Genomic DNA, 27956 nt, shown 5'->3' with positions numbered 1-27956 from the left:
ATTACTCACATTCCGTGGTAAAATAAACTCCCAAGTAAAACAAGGGCTACAGTTCACAACCGAGGACTGGTCGCAGACACGCCTTGCCTCATCAGGCCCAGTTCCTCGTGCTGTTTCTAGTTTTAAACCTGTGTTCACAGCCGAGTCAACTTAATGGTTAAAATAAAAATAAAGGTGTTAAAAAATGTCCTATCAGCAAAAACACAGAAGAATTCAGTTTTGGTTCCTAAAAACCCCCTGTCAATGGTTGGTTCTTTATAGAAACTCTGTTAAAGATGTCCGAGTGTGAAGAGCCGTTTCACAGACTAAAAAACACCACTTCAAGAGTTCCAGGAAGAACATTTAAATTGGTTTGAAAACTTTTATATTACGTGAGGGTTCTTAAAACCTCATCACCCGCTCCAGTGAAAATCAAATGTTTAGCCTTGTTAGCATGTGCGCGTGGTGGGGTCTAGATGCTAGAAGGCTTATCCTGAGTGAATAAATTATCAGCACCAAGGCTGAGCATTTCCAGTTTTAAAATTTAGTGTTCCAAAGGTCTCAAAAATGTGGATTTAGACACACAGGACTTCTGACATCACAGACACCAATCCTGTCAACTTGCTCGGCAGTGCTTTTGAGCTGTAGGTAAGCAGCACTGTGGGGGGGGGGGGGTACAGGGGTGAGGGGCATTTTCATAAATCATAAAGTCATAAAATCATAAAGCGTACAGCAACCTGATGTTGGATTAAGCAGAAAAGATGATGATGATGATGATGATGATGATGATGATAAGTGTACTGCATGAAGGGGAATGTGTAGAGTAGCATCTAAACCAAACCCCCCTTTGTTTTGCCTAGGGGTAAGGTGTCTCAGTTCTTGTTGGGATAGAGGGGTAGGGCAGAGACGTGACTCACCGGCCAGACCTTGCACAAGCGACCAAGCAAACACACAAAAGTCAGTATTTTCTCCATTTAACCGTTGCATTATTTTTGTATAACGTAGTTTCAATATGTTCTGACCATTTACTTTATAACGAGCATAAAACACTAGTTGTAGCTGACATCTCTGTAGGTAACTAGTAAATTTCCTTGATAAAAATTGAAGGTTTTGAAGGAAATTTCGCCAAATAAAAACCTGAATTCAGCTTCATATCATAGAAGAGTCAGAAGAGGGTGATAATATATTACTGTCGAATCTTCTGAAAGTGTATGATTCCCTACATTTATCTGAAGTCCAGCAGTGTGGTTGCAGCACTATAGCCTCCTCTGATATCACTGCAGAATGGCAAAGCTATTAACTTAATCAAAAGTATTTTTCCAGTATAGATACACTGTTGTTTTACCCATGTTTTCAAAAATGACTGGAAGCTTCTTTTATGAAAGAAAATCCTCTCTCTCTTTCTGTGTGTGTGTGTGTGTCCTCCCGGGGCGACATGTAGCTTGTTTGTTTGCATCTCTCTCTCCTTTGCTCATGGTTGTCAGTTCACATCCACCTTCACCACTTTCACTAATCTTGTTCCCTCCAGCTAAGTGCGCACTAGCTCCCTCTCAGACAGAGCTGTACAGAACCAGCACTCTCTCCTCTTTGTCAACGCAGAGATAAACTCCACCGGTCTGTGGGCCTTCTACTGCACCAACCTGGGAACGTCTCTCCAAAGAAGCTCTCACATGAAAGCTGTGCGTTGAGATGTGTGACGTGAGGGTGTTCAAATAAAAGCATATTCTAATTATTCAAGATTCAAGAAATATTCCAGTCTCATCTTTAGCCCACTGCACAGAAGAGACACACACCAATGCTACATTACACTATCACAGGTCAAACCTGCTGATACATGTGTTTTTCAGTCCTCATATTGATGGCAAAAAAAAAAAAAAAAAAAAAAAAAGATGCTGAAGTTTGTCTCAAATTTTTCATTCCACCTTAAATGATGTTTCAGTTTATTTCAATTTATGCTGCGGTTACATTCTAGTGCCTCCATTCTACTTTAAATGATGCTACAGTTACACCATAAATGATGATGAAGTAACAGTCCTCTATCTCTGGTCCATCTTAAATAACGATGGAATTAAGAGTGCGGGGCAAATGTTCCACTTTAAAATGACACTACAATGACATTCTGATGACTCTGTTCTTTAAATAATGCTGCTTTTACATTCTGCCCTTTCTGTTCCACCTTAAATGATGATGCCTTTTTACATTCTGGGAAATCTGTTCTGCTATAAATGAGAATGCAATTACATTCTGCTGATTTCATTCCACCTTAAATTATGCTGCATTTACAATCTGGGGCATGTGCCATTTTAGATGATGCTGCAGTTATATCCTGGTGCATTTATTCCACATTAAATGATGCTGCAGTGATATTGTGGTGCATCAATTCCGCCTTAAATGGCGCTGCAGTGATATTACCACCTTTAATGGTACAACAATTGTATTCTCACAAGCTATGCATTTAGTTGTGTGAAAAAAAAGAGCACTCGCATACTCCAGGTGTACTATTAGTAAACTTCACAATATAGAGAATAAATATTAAAGTTACACTCCTACAACACTGTAAAAGAAAACCAATGTGCACTAAACGTCCAAATGTTTATAGACACCCTTTATAACAATGAATTCAACTTCATCTTAAGGAGCACCCACTGTAGAAATCTGTGACCTGCTTTGGTCAAAATACCACAGGCATCAAACCACACAGCAGTGCCCCTCCCCCTGTCTAAACAGCCCTGTTTAGAACGGCTGTTTTCATCTTCTGTTCGTTTAAATGACCTGAGCGCACAGCAGTGAGGAGCTGAAATGCAGTTTTTTTTAGCTGTTTTTCACTCGGTTGCCTTTCCTCTCCGTTCTCATTTTCTCTCTTTTTACTCTGTGCTCTTATTTCCATTTTGCTCTGTTTAAAGTTGGTCCAAAGCTGTGATTGGAGAGACTTTGATGAGGGGGTGGCACAACTCTAAAGTGTATGCACCCTATGTAACATGTTTTCTGACTTGTTTCAGAGTTTAAGGTTTGGTGGCCTCCAGACACACAAAGGAATATGTTTTAATAATAATTTTTATAATTTTTTTATATAGGATGTACTTTTTAAATGTTAACCTGGTTCAAAGAGGGTCAGTTAAGGTCTTATTGTTCTCAAATTAATTCACTTCACTTCAGCAGGACTTTCACACAGTGGAATCCAACTTTCAGCACTAGTTAGAACAATTACCCGAAGTACAGCTCCACACTCTTTATTAGACTGAAGCTAAACGATTGCCACTATTTAGACGAGTGAACCATGAATAAAAAGTAGAGACGCTGTCTGGCTGCGGTTTTCAGCCTCATTAGGGCCATTAACCTTATAAACTTGGACGGCGGATTCTGAAATCACAGGATGAGCGTGGACTGGGTCACCGGAGCTCAGATTACTTTCGTTAGAAGCTGATGATGTTGCATGACGTTGATTTGAACTTTAATGGTGCTGTCATTTATATAATGCATGCATTTAAAAGTTAAAGTTGTGGGGGAAAAAAACTTCCACTGATTTACATGGGGGCAGGAAGCGACTCTCATAATGAGAAGTGTCTCTCTCAAGTTCGTCATGTTCAAGAAAGGTCTTGGAACTGAAAACAAGCCTTCAACTCAATTCTAAACCCCATGTTCTAGACAGGATGTGTGTACTGCTCCACATCCTATATGTCCCAAAGTTTGTAGACACCCTGGAACGAGTGAATTCCAACTGCATTCATTGAGGACACAGAGGCTCAGTTTGTTCATTCAAGCTGCTGTACACTACATTTTCTGCATTTAAAAATACAGGTTTGTACACATGATGCAAATGAGTAAATTGTCACCATGATTAATACCTAGTGTTGGTTAGGGGTAGTCCTGGGCGATATGAGCACAAATCAATATCACGATTAATTGTACATTTTACCACGACTATTTTGCTTTTGTATTTTTGACCCTCATCGTTCAGTGATGAGGTTCGTGCTGTAAATATTCTCCAGTATTAAAGATATTTTTCATAATGTTGCTGGGAGCTTGTTCCTCTCCTGGTTTGGACACAACATGTCCAAACCACAGTTTAGTGTTTTTCTTTGGTACTAGCTTGGTGCTAGAGTCGCTCGGTCGGCCTCGGTGTTTAGGTTGCTTCCATGTGGCAGATAGCGACAGAATCACGTGACTACAGCTTGGTATATTGGGTTTTAAAGGAACAGTACATGAAGACACAGTAGGGACAGAATAACATTAATTGAAATAATCAATTTAGACAAGATTATGTCGATTAGAAGTTCTGATTGTCGATTTTGATTAAGTTTCCATTAATTGTCAGGGGGATATAAGGTTGCCAGAATGTGAAATCAGTGCGGGAGATCAAGTATCAGACCCTGGCTGAATGCGATATATTCCTTACAGCAATGTTCCAAAAAAACAAAAAAAATTCTAAAACAGCACACACAGAAAAGTAGTTACATTAGAAAACAAAGAGTGCGGATTTAGCAGAAAGTCTGTTTAAAACTATCCATAAGCAATTCCAGTGTAGGATACACACCCACTCCCTGGCCCCCTTCCCTCCACTCCCATTCCCACTGACCTGCGCTAACCCAGCTGTTGTTCAGACAGGAAATGCTGCTGAGTGAGGGTTAGAGACTCCAGCCCAAGCCCAAACACTGTCCACAATACAGGCCAGTGCCCTTGGCTCCTCCCATTAAACCTGCAGGAGAGAGGGGGAGGGGGAGGGCATCCTGTGTGAAACCGCATCCTTGACAAGCATCACGAGCGTCTCACTGTAAATAAATACCCCCTCTCTCTCTCTCTCCCTCTTACTCACTTAGTGTCTCACTCTCTTCCTTTCTCTCATTCAAATACATACACACAAACTTGCTTTATCTCTAACCCCTATCTCGCTCACACACATACTTTTTTCTCTCTCTCTCTCATTCTCTCACCCTCTGTCACTAAATGTTTCTTTCTCTTCTCTTACTCTTATTCACACAAACTCTCTGTAATCCCCCCTCCCTCTGCCTCTCCCTCCCCCCCCCCCTCTCTCTCCCTCTCTCTACTTCCGTCAACTGTCACTGCTGGGCCCCCAATCACCTTCAAGTCCAAACAGGAAAGAGCAGAGAGAGAGAAGAGAAGGGAGAGATGGGAGATATGAGAGCATTAATTTGCTGCTCATTGCAAGTTTTCCACCATTTCCTACAAACACACACACACACGCTCGGCCAGCTGCCCAGGACTTCATGCCGGACCCCTGCTCTTTTCCTGACCCTAGTCTTTACAGCCTCGGCCCAGCGCCGTGCGGCCGCCCACGGTCTGAGGAAATCACTGTGAGGAGCGACGGCACACTTTTATGAGCTTAAAGGGACAGTCCTCCAAAATAAAAAAATAAAAATAAAAACTACTATTACTACAGCTACTATTTAACTTTACACCTTATCTTTCCCTTACTCTAAATACAGTCGATTGGTCGCAAAATATGAAGCAGTCAAGCTGTGCTAATTGTGTGCACTCTTTATTGCACAGTTACTTTTCATTTTGACTGATAAGTTCAAATTTCAAACAGTAATTCAAAAAATATTTTTTGCTAAACTTATTTTAAAAGCTTATTTTCCTCATCTTCAATGTGTCTTCTCCAAAACATGTTACATTCACTAATTAAACAGTAATATGCAACTACAATAGTAATATACAGGTGTAGTAATAAACAGTAAGAGTAAAAACAACAACAACAACAACAATAATAATAATAATAATAATAATAATAATACAAGTAATAAACACTGAGAATAAGAAACAATAGAAGTAATAGAAATTAAGTCTAATGAATAGTTGTAGTAATACAAAGTAACTAAGAAATATTAGTAGGAATGAAGATAAATATTATTAACATTGAAAGTAATAAACTGCAATAGTAACAATAAATAAAAGTTATAAATATTACTGGTAATACATTTAAGTATTAATAACAAAAACAGTAATAAACATTAGTAGATATCAGCCTTAGCAGCAATAAACAGTAAACGTGATCTGCTTTTACTATAGTACAGTAACAGCTTCACTGTGTAGACTGTAACACCCATACCATATGTTCTATGCTAATGCATAGGAAATACACCACACACACACCAAATAAGCCACAAGATTCAAACTACTGACAGGGAAAGTGAGTAACATTGATTATCTTATTCCAAACAGCATGGTGTAGTTGTGCTACAGTTGCTCTTTTGTGGAACTGGATCAGAGGGACATGAATGACCCTTGTAATTTCTTGTACCACTTTTAGCATGTATTCACTTCCTGTACAAAGGGAACACCGCACAACACCTGCCTCTTTGGAGGTGCTCCAACCCAAACAGGGCCACAACCACTCAGCCCTAGGATCCTTACGCTCACCCTCTTTCCTGCTTCCAACATCTCAACTTCAAGGACTGACTATTCACTTGCCGACTGCTTATATATTAACCCTTGACAGGCGTCACTTACAACTAGATACACTTCACTTTACCCCGCAGTGGTTTTCATTTTTAAAATGATGTGTGTGTAAATGTGTAGTGTGAGGGAGTATATGCCATGTGTGTTAGCCTTGTATGCCTGCTCGTAAAACATGTTGTTATCTTATGACATAATTGTATGATTAAACGTGCAGAAGTTTAGCACCGAAAAAAATAAGAGAACGTCTTTGGTCAAGGGTTTCCTCAATTTTGCATTAGAGCATTTTTTTGTGTCTGAAACTTGTTTCTTTAATTTTACACTGGAGCTCCGAGGAGGGAGGGAATGAGGAAAATGATAAATTATTTTGGCCAGTTTCTTTAATAGTAGCTTGGTAAGTCCAGTGCATAACTAAAGAAGCCCCACATAATGGATGGAGGACCAGAACAATCTGAGGAAGGCAGATTGTTGCTCCACACATGATCTACATATAGTCATATAGCGTATTATGTTTACAGATTTCTGACATAAAGTGAGTGTTTACACTGCTGTTTCATGCTGCACTGAAATGATGTTGCGCAATCATACATCACTCACTGTGCTGAGTAGTCACCTCTTATTTTCAAATGTTGAATTTCCCCAGATTTAGATTCTTTAAATAGACAAAACAGTTTTTGTGAGCCGTTCCTTTAATACAATCTTCTTCATTACAAAGCGAGCAGGGCTTACAATTAAGAGACTGCAGACTAGTTAAGATGGACACTAACCCAACCAGCCCCTCATAGCCTTCACTCATTAGTAGCGCCGCTGTGGGTTTGGGCCGACGTCTTCCTTTAAGGAGGGAAGGAGACGAAGGACCCGAGTGGGTCTGTAATGAGAGGTCAAACGAAAGTGTCCGGCTGATTAGAAGATAACGAGCTCGTGAGCTCCACACAGAACAGTTCTGAACCCCGGCTGTCCGAACCTAGCTGCTGTCTTTGTGTGTGTGTGTGTGTGTGTGTGTGTGTGAGACACAGAGAAAGAGAGAGAGAAAGAGAGAGAGAGAGAGAGAGAGAGAGAGAGAGAGAAAGAGAAAGAGAGAGCACTCATCCTTTTGATTCTCAAGCACTCAGTCACTACTATCATTAAACACATCTCCACACACACACAAAATGGCTCTCATGGCATTAAAGCCATTTTCTGCCTTTGAAAAATGAAAGAAATTGAGAATTTATATCTAAATCTGTTGTCAGAGCCACAAATCAGTGACTGAAACTAGCAGCAAACAGAAAAACACACCAGCGAGTAAATGACCATTTAAAGGAATTAAAGCAAATGGAGTTTATTTAACCTAACCACCTTACGTAACACTTATTACTAGGGCCAGCAGTACACACTCAATGCCAAAGGAACTAAGCTAACACCAAATGCCACAGGAGACAACCACATAACGTTAGGACAGAATGTCCACGTCTAAGGGCTGGGTGTCTCACGGCAAATGTCACAGTGATTACGGTTACATTTATAGCATTTGGTTGTGTTAAGCTTGTGTTCAGACTCATAGATTTAAAAAAAAGATATGTGACAGAGAAGAAACATGTTAAGAATAGAGTCTTACTAATGAAGTTTTATCAGATATAACCTCCTACCACAGTCTACCACATGGAGAGAAGGGACACTACACTACATCATTCAATACTAATCAATTAGCAGCCAGCAACTACCACAATGTAGACAAACAATCTCAAACTGCTGCATCATTTTGGCCCAAACTAATGCCAAACATTGTTTCACCTTCAAATTGTATTTTTATTAGTTCTTCTGTGCATTGGTGAATTCCACTGTCCATGGGTTAAAATATATGTTCTTTCAGACAGGGTACTGACTTTAGAGGAAGGATCAGTGAAACGTGTGGTTCTTAGCATTAACAGATGTGCAGGGAGTCTTCACTGTCTGACTTCCCGGGAAACCATTAATTCGTTCATCTTCTGTAACTGCTTCATCATGATCAGATCAGAGTAGTGGTGTATCCGGAGTGTACCCGGAATCATTGGGTGCTGGACAGTGTGTCACTCCTTCACAGCGCATCACACACTCATACACACACACACACACACACACACACACATTGGGCCAATGCCCAATTTCACAAACTCATCCAGTCACTCACACACACACACAAACACACACCTGTGGACTTTTTTATTTTCTTGACTGTAGACAGAAACCAAAGAACCAGGAGGAAACCCCCACACACAGCGAGAACACACCAAACTCCTCACAGACATGGAGTTGTACAGGGACCTAACCAGGGAGCCCCAAGATACAGAAAAGGGATTATATTTAAAAGACAATATTTAAAGGAATGTTCTTTTAAATTAAGAGCCAATGAATTGTAACAGAGCCTCCTTCACTGAGAGAGAGGCTAGTGATATAATCAGTGGCGGAGTGGTGAAGTGGGCCGTGTGTTAAACGGTGGCTAAGTGAGTGTTAAGTTTCCGGTCGCCCGGTCAAAAGGCCGGAGGGACGCTGAGTAAAGAGTGTATCCAACCTCCAGAACAACAGCCTGAGAGGTAGACGGGAAGAAAAGGGCAATATCTCACACTTCTTGCGTTCGGATGGCTTGGGGCTGCTTTGGGAGTGTGTGTGTGTACAGTGTGTGTACACTTCTCAGGCCCGTGGCTGGAATGAATGTCATTAATTGCGCGCTTCTCTCCGGTTCACGGCCACAAATAAGCAACTAAAGGCCATAGCTGGCTACAATCTGCTCCCAAATCACTCCACTTTTCTGCCAAACTGACTGATCCTGGGCAATTATACAATTAGACCAATTTGCTTTGTCTATCTGTCACACCGATCTCATCTGGAGCGAGACGAGGACCGAGCACTGAGGTCCAACAGATCTCCCTAGGCCTAGGATATTTCCATTAGTTCAGAACAAAAAAATAATTAGATGGAAGAGGGTGGGAAAAGATGGCAACGTTGGTGTTTGAGGACAGGTCTAAAGGCTACCGCCGCCGCCAGCCAGAAGCTGCTGAGGCAGAGTGAGGTTTATTGTCCTCGGAGGGTGAGGAGGAAATAGAGAGGTCCATTTTATTTTCGCTGCAAATTAACCTTCAGCTCGGCTCCAGAGCAGCCGCGCTGACCTCTCTATTTTGGGAGGTATTACTCATGTCTCCCTACACTCACACATACACACTTACACTCACAAGTTATGTAATGCAACGTCGGCAAGACAAAGAGAACAGGAGCACGCGCACACACACACCCCTCTGAGCCAAGAGGAGATGCTGAAGGGGACTTCCACCCTTCTTTCAAAATTGAAAATAAAGCAGGTCAAAATGTTAGCTGAAGAGAAGCAGACTCAGCGTTGGTCACTGCAACGATAATCTGGCGTCTGAAGTTTCACCTATAAAACGGGATGCTGTGAAGCATCCACAGAAGTGTAAGGTCCATGCCCAAAGGACACACATGGGTTAGAGGGGTTTAAATGCCCCCTGACGCTGGGTACTGTATGGAGCTCCATCCAATATATCTGCCAAGGGCTGGAGTGGTGTTTGTGATTCAGAACTGATCAGCCAACACCAGTACCTGAACACACTAACCATTACATGGCTGAATGATTATTTCTGGATCAAAGGATGCCTACAAGAATTGGGACATGTAATGCAAAGTGTCATTTATGTCACTAACATTAATTTATTTTTCATTTTTTTCTTCACTTTTGCCAATAGGATCCAAGATGTATTTTTGGGTAAAGAATGTGAGCAAAAGAAAACAAAAGAATTTAAGAGCTTTGCAAACTTTTAGCAAAAAAAAAAAAAAAAAGACTCACAACAGCTCTTCATCCAACACAATAAACAAGCTAAATAAATAAAGCTGACTCTGCTCGGTTCAGCTATTTCTTTTCTGTTATTCTCTTTATCTGGAGGATGTGTGAACGCCTCTCCGTTTCCATGGTCAGTGCCAGGGGCCAGCCCCTGAGCCTGAGGTTGGGAGAGTAAGCTGAGGGGGCATTTTACATATATAGCTGTACTTTGTAGAAAGATACCCCACCCAAATAAACCCTCTCTGACCTCAATCCGTAATAGTGAAACTACAAAGTACAAAATAAAATGGATAATCATTGTAGAAACAAGTATGTGAGAAATTGGTTTAAATATACTTTGTATATAGGTGAATGTGTATAGGGTTTGTTTCAAACACTAATGAGCTCTCTACATAGCATTCTAATTTGTAACGTGTGCACAAATACGATTACAACAGCAAGTGATTGTGAGCTGAGGGTGTAAACTCTGAGGTGATTGTGAGCTGAGGGACTGAAGGCTGAAGTGATTGTGAGCTGAGGGAGTGAAGGCTGAAGTGATTGTGAGCTGAGGGTGTAAACTCTGAGGTGATTGTGAGCTGAGGGAGTGAAGACTGAAGTGATTGTGAGCTGAGGGAGTGAAGGCTGAAGTGATTGTGAGCTGAGGGAGTAAACTCTGAGGTGATTGTGAGCTGAGGGAGTGAAGGCTGAAGTGATTGTGAGCTGAGGGAGTGAAGGCTGAGGTGATTGAGGAATGAGGAGAGTTAACTCTTAGGTGATTGTGAGCTGAGGGAGTAAACTCTGAGGTGATTGTGAGCTGAGGGAGTGAAGGCTGAAGTGATTGTGAGCTGAGGGAGTAAACTCTGAGGTGATTGTGAGCTGAGGGAGTGAAGGCTGAAGTGATTGTGAGCTGAGGGAGTGAAGGCTGAAGTGATTGTGGGCTGAGGGAGTGAAGACTGAAGTGATTGTGAGCTGAGGGAGTGAAGGCTGAAGTGATTGTGAGCTGAGGGAGTAAACTCTGAGGTGATTGTGAGCTGAGGGAGTGAAGGCTGAAGTGATTGTGAGCTGAGGGAGTGAAGGCTGAGGTGATTGAGGAATGAGGAGAGTTAACTCTTAGGTGATTGTGAGCTGAGGGAGTAAACTCTGAGGTGATTGTGAGCTGAGGGAGTGAAGGCTGAAGTGATTGTGAGCTGAGGGAGTAAACTCTGAGGTGATTGTGAGCTGAGGGAGTGAAGGCTGAAGTGATTGTGAGCTGAGGGAGTAAACTCTGAGGTGATTGTGAGCTGAGGGAGTGAAGGCTGAAGTGATTGTGAGCTGAGGGAGTAAACTCTGAGGTGATTGTGAGCTGAGGGAGTGAAGGCTGAAGTGATTGTGAGCTGAGGGAGTAAACTCTGAGGTGATTGAGGAATGAGGAGAGTTAACGCTTAGGTGATTGTGAGCTGAGGGAGTAAACTCTGAGGTGATTGTGAGCTGAGGCAATACAGTTTCTTTGTTCATTAATCAATTCAGTTTTCCTTCTTTCTATCCATTCATCCATCATTTCCACGTATCCATATCTTCTATGTCTTCAGTGTATGTGTGATATTGCTTTGGAGTTTAAGTATAATTTTACTGACATACTTCAAAACCAGTTTCTAACTTTTTAACCTTTTTCTGTTCCAAATGCATCACAAATGCAAAACACTCAGCACACTGTAATATAGAATAATTACACTTTATTTTTAGACGCTGCTCATATGTACACATTCCCCCATCTCTTAAGTTATTATCTTTTCATTTATTTTCCATGTTCATATTTTCTTATCTGGGATGGATGCTGAAAACAGTGTACTCATTCTGATTGTTTAGTATTGTAGACATCAGACGTGTCCCTCACTCAGACAAATCCCCTGTATATGCAAAACACCAGAGGAAAAACGTCATGCTGACTGTAATAGTGTCCAAGCAGTGTTTTCTGTTTTTAACTGATATATTTATATGTTTTTGTTCTTACCCAGTTAGTCAGCACTCTCCCAAACACACCATGATCCAGCCTGAGAGGGTGAGGGGCACAAGCTTCTTCTGATATGGGTAAAGACAACTACATTGTCACTGTGGTGTTACCCTCAGTGTGGTACATAGTCAGTACCTTTAGTTAGTTAACATAACTTACCATATTCCATAATAAACAAGGGCACAGATTATACATGAGTTAACCACAGTTTTGTGGAGGTGGTCTGGTCTAGGTTGTTGTAGCATGTTTGACAGGCTGCATTCAGGACTTTAATGTTGATAAGGATGGAGTGTTGCCTTTAACAACAGCCAAATTTATATTATAAAAAAATGTAAAAAAATAAAATAAAATAATAATAATAATAATAATAATAATAATGAAGAAAATAATCATAAATAAACAAATGAATAAAAACATGTATATCATAATCTCAAAATTAAAAACCAAATATATGGGGCCAGCCCTATGAAGAAGGGATTATAATGAACCTTTAGGTAACACAACTGCTTTTTAAAACCACTGTTGTACTTTTCTGAGAGTGTACTGCTTCTTTTCCAACTGCTGCTAACACAATACCACTGGAGCTCAACACGCTTGGAGGAGAATCATCCTATTAATCATCCACATCTGTCAGCTAACAGACATGGCACATGTTTGGCTGGCACTGAGCTGATGATAGGAGAGAGAGAGGACCGTCCGACACACCCAGAGAAAGCAAGGGCGATCGTACCCTTCTTGACTCTCTGCTTCCGAAGGGGAATGAACAAGCGACCTTCTGATGACAGAGACAAGGCTTAGGCCACTGCACCATGCTTCCAGCCTCACCACCAGCCAGCAAGAAAGAAAGACAGAGAGAGGGAAAGAAAGAGGGAGCACAGAGGCTTCTCCACACTGGCACAGATCAATGATTCAAGCCACTGCCCACCACAAGCTCGCAAATGAGGCGTTAAGTGTAGTGGCCACTGCTGCAGCAGGGGAATGGGACCTTCCCTCCTCCTTTTTTCTTTCCCTCTTTCTGCTCTTCCTCCACCCTTCCTTTCCTCTCTCCATCCTCCACTAGGTATTTCTCTCACCGCAAGCCAGGGGTCGTCTGCAAAATAACAACTATCACCTTCAGCACAATTCATTAAAGCCATGGCAGCATCTACCCCCTTCCAACGTCATGTTTATAACTGAAATTTGAATCCACGACTACATTACAGTCGTCAGAAAAGAAAGGAGGTGGGAAACTGAAGGGAGGGGAGGAGGGGGAGTTATTATTACTGTCATTTTGTTTGTTTTAATTGACATTTACCATAATTCATTGCCAGGAGAGAGTGCGTTTTGAGAAAGGAGATCAGAAAACAAAACTGACGTGGAGAACAAAATAAAAACCGAGGGGGGGGGGGGCTGGGGAGAGGAGAGTGAGAGATTCCTCCATCCCCCTGCTGACAGAGAATGAAGGTGAAGAGGATGGAGGGACAGAAAGAGAGAGCGAGAGAGAGATAGAGCAAATGGAGGGATGAGGCACAGCTATAGTCTTCTTCACAGTCGGGATTTAATTGCACATGGATTCCATTACCTCGGCACAAATGTCACATTCACTTTTGCATCAGGATGTGTGTGAGTGAGAGAGAGAGAGAGAGAGAGAGAGTGTTTGTGTGTGTGTGTGTGTGTGTGTGTGTGTGAGCCTGACTGGCACCAAGCAAAAACGACAAGGAAATACGTCTGTAGGGCAGCGGAAAGACCAGTGAATGAACGATGCATAAAAACAAGTTCTCACCGTACACACAGGTCAACAGTGACCAAGCCGAACTGGCCAAGGCCTTTCAAGCGAAAAGACCACCACACCTCAGCCTACTAAAGTGGCCCACATGTCAGGAAAAGAGGTGTGAATTTAGGTTACCTGGAAATTTAAATGTGTGTATGGGTTTCAGTCGGATTAAAAAGGGAATTCCTAATGGGCTGCCTCAATGCCCACTGTCCACATGGGCAGCTGTCTAAGGCCTGTTTTCCACTGCTCCGTTTGGTATGGCTCTGGATGCTTTCAGATCTGTGATCATGTGTTGTGTGTCCCTTTTTTCAGTGGCAAGAAACCTGGAGCGTACCAGATTACCCGCTATTCACCCTTCACCTTGGGTTACCAAGAGGGCAGAGCAAGAATGTATGGGCAGAGCTAGACGCAGTGTCAATCTCTGGTCACTTATGTGCTACAGTCACACAAACACATCATAAATTTAAAAACCCGCACTGAAAAGTGATGGACCCTGTAAAAAAAATGAGAAGCTGAGGTGATGGTTTACCTTAGTCACGAGTGGCACGCCATTCCTCCAATCAGAATTCAGCATGGGACAAAATAGGAGGGAACGCAGAAGGCAGTAAACTCGATCTATAAAAGCAGAAATGAACAGAAAGAGAAAGATTTATCAAAACATGAATTCTTCACCAAATAAAATGTCTGAATCGCTTAACATCAGAAGGCAAATTATTACAAATTAATCATTTTAGTACCAACAAAAAACATTTAACCAAATGTATCAATGATCAATTCTGAAACTTACTGTAAAGCCTCAGCCCTTATGGGGGATACATTATTAGACAAGTTCATTAGCGCAAAAACTTTGTAAATCTGGAACTCACCAACTCACACAGTGTGAAACAAGACCACCCCGTCAGCTTCCCGTGTGCTGCCTAAGTCAGAAAACAAGATAAAATGAGTCGCTCTGATATTTCCCCACTCCTGACATTAAGTTCTAAGACTTTACAGTGGTCCCACCTCCCCGTTTGAGTCTCTCCAATCACAGCACTGGACCTGCATTTGTGTGGTTAGTTTGTGTGGCGCAAGCAGACAGAAGAGAGCAGGGTAAAACAGAGAAAACGAGAATGAGAAGAAATAGAACAGAGGGAAAATAATAAAAACCAGAGCTTCTGCTCCTCACTGCTGTGCACTCGGGGTCGGGGTGAACAGCGAGCGGCTCATTATCATTTAAAGGAACAGGCGCTGAAAGCAGGCGTTCTGAACAGGGCAGTTTAGACAGTGGGAGAACACCGCTGTGATGTTTGATCCTTGTGATATTTTGACCAAAGCAGGACACAGATTTTTTCATTAAGACCCAGAACTGTGTTCCCCTTGTGGAAAAGTGAAAATGGACAGAACGAAAGCAATGATTTTTTGAGAAAAATCCCAGCTTAAGACTTAACATCTCCCACCACCAACGTTCATCTCAGGAATTACACGGACAGAATAAGCATTAAAAATGTACTGAATAAACATAAAAGCCATTTTACTCAGTAATTCAGCCAATAAAGCTTTAAGACAAATCTGTCGAGCTGAGGGAATAGACTTAAGGGGCAGAACACAAACATCCACATTTATTTCATCTCTAATTCATCCATGACATCCTGCAGGTGAACAGAGGTGTGTCTAACCTGGCCAGCAGGCCACAACCAAGAGCTCCGTTCAATACCATGCTTTTAACAAACTACACCCAAAAATAACCCACTGCATCAACCTCATTACATTCTTTACAGTCTCATATCATTGTTATTCAATTCATTTCTTTTCCTGTTATTTATGTATTATGAAGTTGATCCTTTAAAATGCATAACTTTCTTATCTTCGTTTACCCCTGAGGAACTGCTATTCATTTATATAGTAATAATAACAACTCATATCAGCATCAGTATAGAAGAGAGAGAGAGAGAGAGAGAGAGAGAGAGAGAGAGAGAGAGGGAGAGCGAGAGAGAGAGAAAGGGGGAGAAAGAAAAGTAAGAGTGGGGTGAGAGAGGTGACAGGGAAAGAGGGAGAGAGGAGAGAGAGAATAAATGAAAAAAGGAAATGAGAGAAAAGATAGGGAAAGAGATGGGAAAGTGAGCTAGAGAGAGAGAGAGAAAGAAAAGTTAGAAGAGAGAGAGAGACAGGGAAAGAAAGGTTAGGAGAGAGAGAGAGGGAGAGAGACAGACATTCAGATGAAGATCAGCAAATTACAAACAGGAATTGATACCTCTCTCTAAAGGCGGGGGGCGTCCCTTAATTTTACACAACCCACATAAACATGGCTGAGTCAAAGAGAAAGGAAAAAACACACAAACGTGATGAAATAAAACCACAGACGATGATTTGAGAGCTGACAAACTGATTCCAGAAGTTCACACATCGACCTAAATGCATCTTAACACCCAGCGACATTTTCTTTTCTTCCCTTTTATACACACACACACACACACAAAACACAGAGGCTTTCTGACTGATATTTACTCATCTAATAATCAGATGAAATCTGCAGTGCGTTTGCAATAAAGCACCCAACTCATAACCGTAAACGCTGCGTCCACACTCTGCCAGTCAGAGCTCGGGAGGAGAGTGACACACCGCCTCATCACATCTGCATGGGCCAGACGACGCTGTGATGTGCAGTAAAACCCCCCGTACAGTGGTCAGCACTTAGTGTGGCACTCTCATTAAGAGAGAGAGAGAGACTAAAGAATGTTCGCCATTCATTAAACTGATGAGGGGTGTATTGATGACACCTTGACTGCCCGCCATCACAGAGGAACGCCACCGATGTCACACTGTTCACCGTCAACTTCCACAACACTGTCCGCTTAACACACACTGTCTATCTGCCTGTCTATCTGTCTGTCTGTCTCCCCCCCCCACTCTCTCTCTCTCTCTCTGACAGTGAGAGTCTTTAGGCCCAAGGCTCAGTGCCTGTTTCTGTCATTTATTCTATACCTCTCCATCAACAACTCAGTCTGTCACAATAATTACCATATTGTTCTATATTTGGACACCAACTCAATCATTTTTGCAGATCTCAATATTACACTTTGTGTTTACATGTTGGTTTATATAAGAATGAATATCAAGAATATTTTTGGTGTTACCAATTAATTTGTCATGCGTCATCGGTTATTAAAAAACATAAATAAATAAAAAACAGCTGGAAACATTTATATTTAGCTTAGTATTTCCTTAGTAACTGTTTCTCTCAGATATGTCTCTTACTGATTTTAAATGTATGATTTATGTATTTATCTACTTCTCAGTTTCATCTTTCTTATGTATTCATTATTGAATATTATTTTTAATTCAACTTTATTTTTTAACTTTATTTAAAAATTTATTTTTTATTTTATTTTCATTTCTATTGTTAATTACTTTTACTTTTCTGTTATTAATTGTATTGTGAAGCATTTTCAGCTGCATTCTGTTGCATGAAAATACATACTATAACTAAAGTTTTTGTGTTATTATTATTACTACTACTATTAGTATTTGCACTGTTCTGTTCTCTGGTTTTCTCTGGTCTCTCAATTCTGGAGCCGTTTTGTCTATTTGTTTAAAACCTGTGGTTTCATTTTGTTATTAATATTATTCTTGTATTCATTATTTAGGAAATAAAAATATCATCCAAATCCAATTTCTGAATATTTTTAATAACTACATTTTGGCTAAATTTAATTGATCTTTAATAGGAAGTAATTTTATTATGCTATAATCTTATCTATATATCAGTGGAATACAATGGTCTTGTACATGACCACATTACATTACAATCTATAACAATTAATTCTAGGACACAGATCTGTCAACAACATACAAGGCTCGGCAGTCTTCATGAATGCAGTTTTGTTGCCCATACACTGCAATTTAAGAGTTTTGAAACACTTTTTCATTAGCCACATAGGAATATTAGGAATTATTATTATTCATTAGGAATATCTGTTCTATATACAATTAGCAATAGAACCGTAAACTATTCAGCACAAGTTATTTTTTACATATTTCTTGCAACATTTCAATTCTGTAAACAAAATATCATCCTAAATGACCATCAATATACCGTACTAATCTATTTGAATATATTTTTGGCAAGTCATCTGCTTCATGACTAGATCAAGATCTAAGTATTGAGGTTGTGGTTTTGGGTAAATGTCAGCAAAGAAAGGAAGAATAAACATGATTTGTTTGCATAGTTTGAACAGTCATAGGCTTAGGGCTGGACGATACGTCCAAAATTTATATTACAATATATTTCTTCATTTTTGTCGAGACAATTCTGATATGAACAAACAAGAAACATGACATCACCATCAAACATAAACCTATTGGCTTCGTCAATATTAATATTTTTAACTAACGACAGCACCCTGTGATGAACATCAGTCAGTGACAGATGTTGTAAATAATGTACATTGAAAAATAGAAAATGTGTTTTTAAATAATATAACTGTTATTAAAACATTTTAAATTGCAATTTATATTGATACTGAATTAATGTCCAGCCTTAGAAAGGCTACTGTGAGAGGTTTATGTTCAGTAAAGTGCTTCAATAAGAACAGGTGATTGCAACACTAGAAGGGCTACAGTGGTTATTCTGACCATTTAAACCACCCAGGTATGTATTAGTGAAAATAGTTTATTATTTATGAGATCCATATCATAAAACACAGGATCCTAACCTCTAGGCTGCAGACCTGTACCAAGCCATGGGTCATTTGGTACTGAACTGAAATAACAACAACACAATTACCATTATTTTTTTTTTAATAACATTTTCTCATAGAACCTATATCAAATACTGCAGTTAAAAAAATTAAGACCTACTGTATGAGCTTAATATGTCTACTCTGAAAATGTGAAAGAATATGCCACCCAAATTATCAGCCCCCCTGTCAAATTAAAAAAAAAAAAAACATTGGTCAGGAGCCCATTATATAAAGCACAAAAGGTTTTATCACTTCTTCAGATCATAAGGCTACATTCACATTATAAATCTGAAGTGAATTTTTAGGGTTTTTTTTGCCTTAATTAGACACTTTTCAGGGCCATGTGAACATGTTGAATCTGGTCTTTGCATATCAGAATGGAGTCACTTTTATATATGGTCCTAGACTGGATATTGTATCTAATTCGTGAGAATGCGACATGAATATTAACACTCAGATCAGATTTCAAGTGTCTTTTTGCCTGTACGCATGTACATAGCCTGCAGTCACTGCCAGCGCTGGCTGATGACCACAGCACTGTCTCAAACCGCTCTGTGCGGGTGCAACGATGGCTTCTGCACCAGAATAATGTGCTGACTCTTAGAAAAAGGGCCATGCAGGTGAGATGTTCTCCTCATTACTGCCGCTGTAGCTTAAAAGACGCAGACTTCTGAACGTAAACAAACCAGAGAGAACTGCACATAAATATGTAGATGTGCCCACGCGAAATGTTTCAGACTTGTTCATAACATTACAGAGAGGTACAGGTCACTTGCATTTATGAATGCCATCAATTTAGCCAAATTCTATCTGAGCAAAAAAAATTAGAACTGATTAATGAGGCTTGTAATGTGAACGTAGCCTTAAGGACGTTATGACTGGACTTGTGCTGGAGAGCGAGATTTTGGTTTCACAGAAATAAATGCAACAGCACACGTGATTATAATAAGTTCATATGTGAATGACTGTGCTATTCCTATAGACAAATGTGTGGCTAACTGCAGTGTGATAACCAGGGTTTCAGCATCAGAATCCACAGGACAGAGAGAGAGGCTGTGATTACCTGAATTTACCAAAACTGTGCCATCACAAAAAAGACATTGTTATTTTGGTCACTGATGCAATGAAAGGACAACACCACCATCGAAACCAAATTTAACCCCGGCCTCTCTGAGTCAGATCCAGACACAACACACTCCAGATATTGCCACATAATTCACCAGAGAGGAATTCAGTCAAACTCTAACCCTGCCGCCAAAGGGCTCAGAGTGTGTGTGTGTGTGTGTGTGTGTGTGTGTGTGTGAGAATGTTTGAGTGTGTATTTGTTCGGGACACATTCCTGCCCCCAGATAAGAGATGATTAGACCACCGCGTTCCTGGCGTTCCTGCACAAAATGTGCTCGCAAAACATGGACACAAACACACACACACGTACATATACAACATACTGCATATATAACACAGAACTCACAGAGCTCACACATGCGCACACACACAAAACCCAGAACAAATAACCCTTACAACACACATGGAAGATACAAACTCACAGAACACACACAACAAGAGAAGACAATACAAAATATACAAAACACTCAGAACGCACACACACACACACACACACACACAATACACAATATATACAAAACAGACAATACATAATAAGCACCCACAAAATATCAGGCCCTCTTTTAATATTTACAAATATATGGTCAGTGACATATTGGGGGGTGGATGTGAGAAGAGAAGAGAAGAGAAGAGAAGAGAAGAGAAGAGAAGAGAAAGGAAGCAAGTCAAGAGAAATACAAAGTATACACTGAGAGAAAGAATGAAATGGCAAGAATTCTCTTGCGATTCCAATTTGATGTTGTTTCTTCTGGTTTTGTGTGGAGTTTAACACACAGCCAATCATAAACACTCAAAACATCACTGCTCTCAAAAAGCAGAGAATGAGGCGCCTCTCTCTCTCTCGTGTTTGTTGGCTTTTTGCTCAGCAGCTGCTCAGCTTCTCCACCATGTGCTCTTAATCTGCGTACTCCACACAAACTGCAATCACTGTCAGTTTTCAAAGAGAAATCTAGTTACCAGCCGCTTCGGAGTACTTTGATAATTGCCACTTATTTGTGTGTCAAGTCTCCTACAAGAAATTAGCCTCTGAATGTGAGACTCTGTGTGTGTGTGTGTGTGTGTATTTTACAAACTAAACTAATTTTCTGTTGTGCTAATGTTTACCAGTCCGAAACAGTGAGTTCTAGGGTTGAATGTCAAAGGACGGCCCTTGGGTAGCATTTTGTTAAATGTGAGTGAGTTACCTTTAGAGCTGGGAAATATAGCCCAATTATTATCGATATTTATCACAATATAACTTTTTTTTTTTTTAACAGTTACAGTTCTTAAATGACATCCTTCTAAAAAATGCAGACAGATTCACCAAACATTCATTAATACAGAATATTTACATTTTTATTATCAGAACACAATATACATGCACATTATAAGCTAATACTTAAATCACAAGGAAAGATTTCACTGGAATGGTGTAAATCATTTTGAATTCTCTCCCCAGAATTATAAATAAAAATAAATACTTTTAATACAAAGTTCTTAACTGTAAACATATGGCACTTAATCCATTAGACGGCCTGTAACAGTGGGAAAACTAGAATGCTTGTTGCCAAGAGAAGCAGCCTGATCTATGGCATAAGATCCCATTTAAAAATTGTGAGCAGGAAAAACAACCTGCCCAAGGGAAAAATAAAACACTTCATGCAGCGGAGAGTGCTGTCACGAGCGGGTAGAAACATACCGTGCAAGAAAAGATGCACTTTGCACAAAGGAAAAACCACCACGTGTGAGAAAATTAGACTTGTCCAAGTTTCTGCGCTCGAGTTCTTATGGGGTTCACCTTGAGGTGCTTTGTACGTACACTCACTATACACTATATACCAGGGATGGACAATACGGCGAAATATGGCACAATATCTTTGGTTACTGAACTCCCCATCACTGCCTCTGTGAACTATTCACAGGATGATTATTCTGTATAAATTTGTTCACATCTTGAATATCTAGTGGAATCCACCTTTAAGAACATTCGTTTTTTCAAACGAATCCCTGGTGTCATCTTTTTGATGAATGTGTTTTGTGCTTTGGTAGCTCGTTTTAATTTGCAGCTCGTTGGGCCTTCCCAGCCACCGTAGGGTGCTGTTGGGAGGTCAGAATAATTAGAAACACATAGATACCCCAAACGGTTCAGCCATGTTATCCTGATACACCAGCAAAGACGATGTATAGGCCAACACTACTAAGTACACATTAGATCAATGCCAGAGTCCATTTAAACCCTTCACACTCTTCCACTGAGAGAGCCAGCTCACCGGACACACCTAACTGACCTCTCCGGCGCAGGACAATTACCCGCGAGTGGTCTTTCCACTGCATGGACCCTCTCTTGACCTGCCGGCAAAGGGAGGAGAAAGGCTGAAGAAGACGGGGCTGATTTACAGGCCTACCCCAGGACCTGCCGACAAGGTTAGAGGGTCAGCGCAGACATTAACAGGTCAGTGTGTGGCCCACTCGGGGACAATTACTCCCGGTCGCGGCTAAGTGGACACTTGATTGAACACGGCGGTGCTGGGAATGCCGCAGCCGTGTGGATACCAATCCCCAGAGCCATTTAGAATAAAAGGCCCTTGTGATAGTCCGCCTTTATGGCCCAAATTCATCTTCCTTTGCACTTTAGGGGGGTGAAAAAAGAGAGGCACGCTAGTGTGATGGAGGGTTATTCTCCGGATGAGGAGGGGACGAACATTAGAGCGCGCTAACATCGTGCAACACACAAGAGCAAACAAGGTGAGAGAGAGAGAGTGCGAGCGAGCGAGAGAAAGAGAGAGAGAGGGAGAGAGATTTCTCTGAATTAGCTGCACACTTAATCTGACTCCGGGATTGTTTTGCTCCCGTGCGGCGCTCCTTAATAGGCCTCCTTCATTGTATTTGGCGTCTTTTATGGTAGATTACAAGCTGCGACACAATTAAATGTGATGCAAAAATGTGCAATGCATATTTCCCCCATGTAAGTTATGTCTGTATCCAATTATCACAAGCATTTCTTAAGGTGGTACAAAATAAATAAATAAATAAATAAATAAAGACATATTTTCAAGGCCTCCAAAACATTCCAGCTCCGGTGCTTTGTTCAAGCTGCATTCGACTTCACTCTTACACAATAACAATCAGTGTAACACAAATGGAAGAAGTGCAGTTACATTAGTGAAGAGTTTACACCAGGGATCAAAGGAGCAAGGTCTCACTGCAAACATGTTCCTACCCCAAAATTTAGGAATGTCCTTATGACACAGGCTGTTTTTTATTATGTTAAATATAATAAGATTAACCAGTGCATGTGTGTTAAGCTATTAACACTTCCAATTCATCTTGTACTGATACAGCAATCTAACTCTTTATACATGCACAGCTTGCATAATCTCTAAATAAATGCTTTGACCAATAGAATAAGAAGCTCTGGAGCAGCTGCACATGAACATAAGCTCACCATGCTCAAAGCCAAGCGTCAGCTAGAGGCGTACAAAGCAGTGGGCTGTGGAGCAGCGAATCTGTTCTTAATGTGCATCCAACCCCTTTGGGATGAGTTGGAGTTACTTCCAGCATCAGAACCTGACCTCACTAATGTTGGGAGAAAACCAGCAAATCCTCAGCACATCGTACGGATGTATAGTGTGCTGTCTTCCCAAAAGATCAAACACTGTTACTGCAGCAAAAACGTAGAGGGTCATATAGCAGTGGCTTCTTCTATGTTTCACACACATGTGTGTGGAGATATTTCAAACTATAAAAACTATTTCTCTTTTGTGGGCTATATTCAAACTATAAAAACTAATTTCCTGGCTCAGTGAAGCTGAAGTTCAGTGTAAGTGTGTGTATTTTTACTTCCATCTGTGGCACTAATTCAAACCGTCATGAAAAGTTTACTGCATTTAATGCACATGTTGCTTGATGAGACTCTCGAGCTTGTTAATTCCGACCTGGTCATTTGTTGTGCTGTTGAGTATTTTCTGTTTTACACAGACTAATGTTCACTAATTCCCCTGATACTTCACTTTCTCTCCTAATTGAACTTCACTAGTTTTAATTCTCATATCAGTTTAGGTTCGAACAAACTGGAAGTGGATTAAAAAAAAATACAATTTAGTTGATATTTTTAGCATTGCAATGTCATTAATGGCTATAAAAACAGTAAAAGCTGGAATCCAATTAGTGCACTGCGATTGAAAAAAAAAAAAATAATAAATAAAAAAAAAGATTGTCCATTTCACCCCAAAGTAGGTCATTGTACAAATTCATTCCTTTCAATGCCAAACGTAATAAGACCCTTATTAAAATCATAGTGGAAGTCTATATTTCCACTGTAATCAAGTTCTGAAGGTGGGCTCATGCTTGATGCTAATTGGTGGTCAATTAATTTCTCATGTTTCCTACTGCAGTAATAGAAAAAGTGATGTGAACTAAACAGCGGATTATTTTAATCAAATCACTCTTTTAAAGCAATTAAAAACATAGGTTTCTTTCCTCCAGAGCCACCTACGTTCATACGCTACATGTCCAAAACTTTGTAGACATGGCTGATAATTAGTGAATGTGTTGTCATTAAGACGGCTCAGATGTGCTCAGCTTGTACAGAATTATCTCCTCAGAAAGGTACAGGAGCGCTCGGGAGCAGCTGCATGAGTCTCAGTGCTCAATGCCAAGCGTCAGCTTGAGGAGTATAAAGCCCACAGCACTGGGCTCTGTGTACTTCTCTAAAGTAACAGAACTGATTAAGCAATCCAACACCAATCTCTGACCTCACTAAAGCTCTCAAGGATGAAGTCCATCAAATCCTGACTGAGACGGTGTGATGCTGTTGGTGGGACACAGCCAAAGTAACTGTCTTTCTACAAAACTGCACAGAGGCAGAGAAAATAAATGCCAACATCTGCATCTCTAGAAAACAATTGCAATGAATCCACCTCTAAGTCAATGCCACTCTTAGGCTAATTCTAAACTCATAATGACTAATATTGGATTACCTTATTGTGTCAGACATTAACTCTGTACGCTGCATTAATGAGCTTGTTTGTTCAAAGGGAAACTCCCTCAATTATTCAGAATTTCTGCATAATGCAGTTATTACAGTGTAAAGTCATTCAGAGAAGTTTGGTGCTAAATACTCTCTTAAGAAACTTTCAAAGTCATATGTGTTCACAGCAGTGGAGATAGAAACCTGACACCTGAAGCCTTTAAACTGAGGCCCTTGCAGAAAGTTTGTGATTCTTTGATTCTTTCTTTAATATTTACTGAACAGTTAACAATTAAATATTTCCCAGTCGTCAACATTCAATACAAAAACAGTAGTAACGACCGAGGGTCTCACTATTACAGGTCAGTGAAGCATCACAGCAATTTTCAAGATGTAAGACAACTACCTTAAAAACCTAGAACCTAAAATGTAAACCATCTATCATCACACGTACTTCATCTCCTTCACTGATGAACAAGCACACTTTAGACTCCAAATGCATCGAGGCATGACATGTGGCTTTGTCTAACACCCTTCAAGATCAGGGCCTTTAATTAATGTACCCTCATCGTCTAACGAGCACGTAAACAAATTCAACATAGAAAATCAGAGCACAGCAAGAGAGGAGGGACCGGGAGAACCCAGTTTGAGTGGCACTGAGCAGCAAAGCACAGCCGCTGCATTTATGAGCTACAACCAATCGATCAAATTTGATTTATATAGTGCTTTTCACAACAGGAATTTAAAACCAACGTGAAACCACATTAGATGGACAGATGGGGTGAACTGCTGGTGTAACAGTGGAAGAAGACAGCGAATGACACACAGAGAGAAAGAAGCAAAGAAAGACCAGCCAGGGGCAAGAGAAACCAAAACCTCAGCGTGTCCTGGCACCGATTTACAAAAGTCCTATAAATAGATCCCATTCAAAATGAGACAGAAAGGAGAACGGTTCTCCCAGTGACTACCCCATTACTGCAAGTGGCCAATACAGTGATGCTTCAGCGTCAGCATGTGAAACTACATTACTTTGATAAAGAATATATTTTCGCAGCATATGGTGGATATCACCAGTGCTAAAAGAACATAGATCAGCTGCATGTTTCATTAAAAATGACAGTAATTAGTCTTGTTTAATTGGATTTAAAGCAGTGACATACTGAAAAATAGTACCTCGTATCAACTGATTGACGCTTAATGAACTCTAATAATACTCAGTGTTTCTGAAACGCAGGTAATATTAACAGATATGTTTTATTAATCCGGAGTTTGTCAGAAAGGTGCTGATGTGGCGGGGGTGTAGATTTTATTCTGAGAGCAGGTTGTATTACTTTGACGTATCTTTGAGTATGGACAACAAAATGAATACAGAAAAATTATTTATTTAATACAAAATGGAAGTTAAATACGAGTATAAAAGACGTAAACATTATAAGATGTATTGCACAAAAAAAAAAAAAAAAAAAAAAACACTTTTCTTTTTCATTTTCAGTTCTATTTTTCTTTTATGCTCCTTTAGTTTTACATAGGCAATTCTTCTACTCAGGCATGCCTCACAGGAGCTTTGCACTAAGTATCATCTGCAGTATTCTCAAACACACATGATGGACAAAAGTTTGTAGACACCTGCTCATCCAACAGTGTTACAGTGTTTGCCTCTTTCCTGAATACATTTTATTTTTAATCCAAATTATCCACAATTTGGGCGTCCCGGTGGCTTGGTGGTTAGCACGTTCGCCTGTCAGTGCTGGGATCTTGGGTTCAAGTCCCATCTGGATGGACTTTCAATATTCTCCCTGTGTCTGTGTGGGTTTCCTCCAGGGTCTCCAGTTTCTCAGTCCAAAAAACATGGAGGTTAGGTGAAGTGGTTTCTCTAATAAATGTCCTGGTGTGTTAGTGAATGAATGTGTATGCGAATGAATGTCTGTATGTGTGGGAGTGAATGTGTGTGGGCCCAGATATGGATTGGTGCTGTGTCCTGGGTGAAACCCTAGTGCCAGATGCAGCCCTCCAGGTGGAGACGATCGTTCCTGGTCAAGATCCTGAGGTATTTCTTTATGATTCTGAAAATATTTGACACCACATGCTGACAGCAAATTTTATATTCCAACTTCACAATATTTTGATGCACCTCATAAATCACACAATTTTCGTGACTGATATTATCGACCACCTCTAGAAAGAACTCTAGAAGCAATGTGGAATTGACCTGTGGCTTGCTGTAACTCCCAGGAAGTGTTCTGGAACCAAGAGGGCATCAGGAGAGTGCCATCTGGGTACCACTTATTTAAGGCTGGCACAAGTCCCACATGCCTAGCTTGGAAAGAGCTGAAGGGTGTGTGTGTGTGTGGAGGGGGGGGGGGGGGATTGAAGCATTTACTTAACATCCATTTACTGTGGTTCCAGTTAAAAAGCCATGACTAAATCATTTGGATATTTTGGAGGCCGCTCGTTGCTGTTGGAAAAATTGCTCAGGGCTGCATTAAAGCACTTTTCCAGAGCTCACATTAATAAGCTTTGAACTGTTTAGACCACCAATCCCTAACCAACAATATACAAATGATTAGGGCTGTGCCATATTGTATCATTCGCAATAATATCGTCATCATTTTTTTTAAAAACGATTTTAATATCATGATATTCTATGCAATTAGGCATAATATGGCATATGTTTTTTATATGAGTCGTGAAGTACGGTAGAAAGTGTCTCTAAATTATTGAAATTACATTTGTAGTAAAATAAATCTTTTTAATAAATAAAACCATTTAATACTTTTAATATATATTACTTTTTTTATATAATTCATATAGCATTTTTTGTTGTAATAGTGTGTTCTTAAAATTAATAAAAGTATTTTTAATGGTTTCGTCATATCACCAAGGATATTGTTAATGTGAATATACCCTGAAATATTGTGATATTATTTTAGGGCCATATCGCCCACCCTTACAATTGATGAACATTAGGACACCATGGTCTTTCTCAACTTGTATCTCAACTGTAGATATGAGAAAGGAATGGGCCTTGGTAAAGCATCTAAAGTGTCACAAAAAAACCAACACGACATAAATATTCTTGCAACAGTGGAGGTGGGGTGGTGTCAGCCTCAGAGAAGGGGAGGACAACATAGCACTTTATTAAGCAGGCAATAAACAAGTTGGTTAAGTAAAGATCCCGGTCCAGTGCGTAAACCTGCACTAACAAATGAGTGCTGTAACGAAAACAAGACAAGTAAGAGGAT

At 40.3% G+C, this 27956-nt stretch overlaps 1 protein-coding gene across 5 annotated transcripts in view; it reads right to left on the bottom strand.

Annotated features, from left to right (window-relative positions):
• Nucleotides 1–27956, bottom strand: part of foxp1b (forkhead box P1b) — a 264654-nt gene that overhangs the window by 220601 nt on the left and 16097 nt on the right. For all 5 annotated transcript variants that reach the window (XM_066662601.1, XM_066662598.1, XM_066662603.1 and 2 more), the window contains 2 exons: nucleotides 14790–14840; nucleotides 14453–14538 (listed from right to left, as the gene is read on the bottom strand). In XM_066662601.1, the coding sequence (XP_066518698.1) occupies nucleotides 14453–14497 (45 nt within the window). In that variant the 5' untranslated portion in view covers nucleotides 14498–14538; nucleotides 14790–14840. The remainder of the gene's footprint in view (nucleotides 1–14452; nucleotides 14539–14789; nucleotides 14841–27956) is intronic.

Source organism: Hoplias malabaricus, chromosome 3, assembly GCF_029633855.1.
Source record: "Hoplias malabaricus isolate fHopMal1 chromosome 3, fHopMal1.hap1, whole genome shotgun sequence".
In the NCBI taxonomy this organism is placed as follows: Eukaryota; Metazoa; Chordata; class Actinopteri; order Characiformes; family Erythrinidae; genus Hoplias; species Hoplias malabaricus.
This window is presented reverse-complemented; position numbering and strand designations above follow the sequence as displayed.